General features: G+C 35.3%; 1 protein-coding gene across 1 annotated transcript; it reads right to left on the bottom strand.

The window, feature by feature from the left end:
* Positions 1–253: 253 nt before the first annotated feature.
* Positions 254–4,812, bottom strand: LOC134264296 (uncharacterized). The gene is made up of 6 exons (XM_062746598.1): positions 4,553–4,812; positions 2,658–3,204; positions 2,285–2,536; positions 1,568–2,119; positions 1,165–1,383; positions 254–955 (listed from the first exon to the last, which is right to left on the bottom strand). The coding sequence occupies exons 2-6, from the start codon at positions 3,201–3,203 to the stop codon at positions 446–448; spliced, it is 2,079 nt and encodes a 692-aa protein (XP_062602582.1). The 5' UTR covers position 3,204; positions 4,553–4,812; the 3' UTR covers positions 254–445.
* Between the last annotated feature and the right edge of the window lie 220 nt (positions 4,813–5,032).

The raw sequence follows: 5,032 nt of genomic DNA on the forward strand, positions 1-5,032 counted from the left end.
TTTACAAACACATCTTGTTTTCATTTATATTTTAGTAAGTCATTGCAAGGGTAACTCAAAATTATTTTATTGTTAATGAACACGTACACTAGTATAGTAAACCATATACTTGTAGGAATATTGTTTTATGGCTGATGTAAAACACATAAATAATTTTTTGACAAATATAGAAATAGTATATTCACAATTCATTTGTCAATTTCATCTTTCAGAATGATAATCATTTAAAAAATAATTATTCACTTTAGCTGCTTGGTAATACATGTAAGTTAACAAAGTGACTCGATGAGGAAGTATCAACAAACTGAGAAACAACATTGTATCATTATGCAAGAATGAAATGTAATTGTAGATATAAAGAAGTCTGTCTCTTTCGAGCTCAGGCATAACTGTACAGTTTCGTGTAACTGATCTCTTTCTATCTGTAATGCTTCCTTGTTTTCTATCACTCTTCCAAACCATTGTCATCACCATCACTATCCGATTCATCTATAATATCCTGGATGTCAGAGGCGTCCTCCAGTGTTGTAGTCCAGTTACGAACCCCTTTCACCAACTCCTGATGACGCCCGAAAGAGAGGTACCATACAACACTGGTTACATGACCACACATTCCAACGACTCTAGTCCCAGCTTTACATTTGCAGTACCACCCATCCACCACTCCATCACTGAAACTAACCCAGCATCTGTACTGTTTAGCAGCTATATGTCTGCTTTGAATCTTAGCACTAACCAACCCAGGAATGTCATCACTAATGCAGATTTCAAATCCACCATCTTCATCAATGTGCTCTTTAGCATAGGAATGGGCCATGCGAAGTTGATATACTCCAAGAGTAAGTTGGCGCAATTCAGTCTCTTCATAGCATGGGAAATCTGGGGCAACATTCTCTGCATCAACTTTAGTCCAACGCAGCCCTCTTCTGTCAAGTCCCTCAGTTTCCACGCGTTCCTGTAAATGCAAAAAGGTTATTGTGCAAGTTAAAGTCTTTTACTAATTCAGAGTAATAGGAAATAGAAACATTCAACTCTTTTTTTATTTCATCAACTAGACATAACTATTTTAATGTTTAGTTCAGAGTAATTTTTGTCCTTGACCTAAAGACAACAATGAACATGCCACATATGCATCATTTTAAAACTACGAAAATATATATTTACCTGTAATGTGTTGATTCTTTCTGAAAGGTGAAGCATTTTTGCAGCAAGTTGTTTGTCCTCATCGGATGACACACTAAGTGGTGGCCTGTACTTATTGCACAGTGCCGCCACAATTCTCACATAGTCACCAATAAATGGGATTTGCGAGTTTGGTAACGTTTTAGCTAAATACTGCCACTGTTTCAGTCGCCCATTTGTTGCTTCTACAATCCAACGAACCTGAAAAATAAAAAAATAGAATGCTTAATAAAACGTACAACAGTTTTCTTCTATTTCTGCTCAATCTATAATAATATTATTGTATTTCATATGCAAAGTAATAATTATGTTATAGCTAATTGGTAAAAATATGACTCTAAATACAATGTAAATATATTTACATTAAAAGAAAATACTATAATACCTTTGTCACGACTCGAGACAAGTTAGAATCAGATGTGGAGAGCTGCTTGGATCCCCTTTTCATGAAAGCAGGCATCTCCATCCTGATTCCAATGTCTTCCAACAAATCCTGGGCGTCCCTGAAACCACGGTCGACAACAAAGACATCATCTTCCTGAATCCAGCTCCTTATCTCCTCAGCATTACTATAAATCATGTGTTTTAGGATGTTGGCGTCATTATTCTTTGTGTCAGCCAGATAGGGCCCAAGAACCGATACAATGTATCCACTCGTTGTTACCACGATCATTGGTTTAACCAGGGGCCTATGTTTGTATAAACTGTATGATCGTCGGGCAAAAGCAAAATTCGAACTTTTCTGTATGTAGACGTACGTTCCATCCAAAACCAAGATTGCAGGGTTTGTCGTGATGTCGTGGGTCAAAAGATCCCTAGCTAGCTCACGAGTGTGGTTGTGAATGACTTCTTCACGTGTAACATGCTGAAATCCAAGATTGGATGGCACGAAGTCTTTCATAAGCGCTGCTCTGGCAGATGCAATAGCTCGTCGAACCTGAAAAATGAGATACTTCTAAGTTAAAAAAATACTAGTAGATACATGTAAAAGATGTCCTGTTTCAAAATGTGAGATAGAAATATACATAAATATACATGTACATACATGTATATACAATGTTTACTTGTATACAATTTTTATAACATTACTTAAAAGTCTTACTTGAAACTTAGTCATGCCAAATAAAACGGCAAGCATTTTGTTTGAAAGGGCTGATCTCAGTTTCATCAACAGGATGGCTACACAAGTCCTCTTGCTTCGATTTTTGGAGGAGTTGATACTGGTAATTGTTGAGACAATGTCATGAAATTCAAGACGAGAAAATCCTGTCAGCACTTGATAGTCACTGTCGTCTAGGCTGCCTTCATCATCAAAGTCAAGCCTCGATTGCTGAAACGCTTTATCTCGCAATTCCTAAAATATTTTAAAATATTTTCATCATAAATGCTTTATTGTCATCATTAATGTTATTAGTAATCCAATATATCCGGTATAATATATTGTGTATGACCAAGTTGGAAATAAGAAATGATACCTTGATTAGATTGGTGATGGAAGTTTTGTTCAGTGTCGTGCTCTCACTCGTCTTAATCTGCTCCATAGCTTCATCAGTCATTTTCCCATTTTCCAAATGTCGAGTACAACACCTTGCACCAGACGGGATAATTATCCCTCGACTGATGAATACAAACATACGAACATGATGGGAAACTGTAACAAGTTTGGGTCCCGGTTTCTTGCAAACAAGGCAGTAACCATGGCTTTGGGTTGTTGATGGAATTGGCAGGGGAACGGAAGGAGGACTATGAAATGAGAGTCTGGTTTTCTTTGGATTTGGTGATGCGTAAGTTGGATCCTCTTTTTCCTCCTGGGGAGCTGGCCTTGATAATGTGAGTCCAGTGGCAAAAGATTTATTCTTTTTCCTACACTTATGACGACACTTATTACACAATACGTCGGAGTCTTCCACATTTACAGAAAAATGTTTCTGTAAAACAGAAAGAAATAAAGTAGCTGGCCGTCGTTCATCCTGGGGGATCTTCTTGTTGCACAGAGCACACTTATATCGTCTCTCATCCATCCTTTTAAAAAATAATTAAATCAATAAGTCAAAAGGTCCACGTCATCATGGTCATCTTCATCGATTAAATTTTGAAAATGATCGTAATACATCATGATTTACAGACATACACAATAAGCTGAATTTTAGCTATTACATGTACCCTCATTTGTAATGATCAGACAATTAAGAGAACAATTATAAGCCTGAAAATAAATATGGTTTATCAAAGAAAATCGACCCCATTTTAACACTTTTCAGCTTAACACACTCTTTTTAATTAAGAATTTTTTCTGGGTTAGCATGGTAAGGTTTCATTATTATTTTTTTTTATTGTTATTAAATTTTTATCGAGTCTATTTATTTGAATTTATATTGATTCACCTGGCCTCAATCCCCAACGCAAATCCGATGTAAGACCCAACAAATGGAAAAAAGCTGGTATGCATTTTTATTTTTTTCTTGGTTTACCTATTTATTTACTTATTTTATAGTGTGTTGACCCCCCCTCCTCACTATATCCCCCGAATTTGCATTTGCCTATGGTAAAAGTCTGTCATATGATCAATCAAATACTAGTTGATAATTTCAATTGAATTCATGCAGATCATTGCCTCTTTTAAAGAATAGTATTATACATTTTAATTTCAATATTTCAGTATATTATATTTTATTTATACTTAGGCCCCAAACCAAACCATATATACAAAAAAAATAAATAAATAAGAAAATATAAATTCATATTTCCCAGAGAAAGAGAATTCATGCTTGTTGTATAAAATCGGCAAAAATTTTGAGTTACCCTGTACCTTCCTAAAATTGGAATTCCCCTTCTTGACATTTAGTGTAGAGTGGATGTTTTTATTTACAACATATCACGGTAAAACTGTATCGTCCTCGCCTATTATGGTTTTACGTTTTCAATACACAAGAAATGTAACACCATAAAAATGCAGATGCAGGAATTGCATTGCTATAATTATAATAAAAAGATAGATCTTAGCCACAGGCGTCATATACATGAATAGATGATCTATACTGAAAGCTAGGGTGGAACAGTCCCGTCTTAAAACTAGCTATAAGCATCTTGCAAGCACTTTAAGCTGAAATACATGTTCATTTTATCATGCTCTTGCAATTTTCAAGGATTCCTTTAATCATACACAAAACATACACAAAAATATCAAGCATACTGCAGATCTAACGCACACGGCACAGCGTCGTCTGCAACTTGCAAGCTGCATAGCTTGCATAGGTGACTGCACTCTTTACTACCTTTGTTTAAACGTCTAAGTATGTGAAATTTTTTTTGAATGCTTCGTAATATATAATGATTTTCTATTGATTTGTATGTTTCTTAATTGGCTTACCTGGTTCCCAGGATTATGCAGGAAGAATCTGTTAAACGTTGGCCCTATCTTTACACTGCTCTGTTTACACTAACCATAACAACCAAAATGTCAGCGTTCCGTACTTATGGATCAAATTTATCCGGATTTTTAAAAATAAGAAATTGTAACAAATCAAAGCATTCTAATATTATGAAATAAACTAAAAAAGATGTTTATAATTAAATGGTAGCCTTGGTTATCGTCGTCTCCTCTTCAATGAACTGAATATGCGCGGTGGTTTTAACACGGCACGACCGTAGTTAAAAAATGATCTCATTAATATTTCAACCCTTCTGCCAATGTCGCCCGGAATGAAACTTTTAGAAATTATGCATTTTATAATAATCTTTCAATATACCAAAAATAGTTCCGGGCGACGATGGCAGAGATATTGAATTTATCTAATATATATGTACAAGGACACTGAAAAATACGAAAAAAGGGTTATCGCCCTTACTT

The sequence above is a fragment of the Saccostrea cucullata genome, unplaced genomic scaffold (assembly GCF_032062105.1).
Source record: "Saccostrea cucullata isolate Sc308-1 unplaced genomic scaffold, CSIRO_AGI_Scuc_v1 ctg15705, whole genome shotgun sequence".
Taxonomy (NCBI): Eukaryota; Metazoa; Mollusca; class Bivalvia; order Ostreida; family Ostreidae; genus Saccostrea; species Saccostrea cuccullata.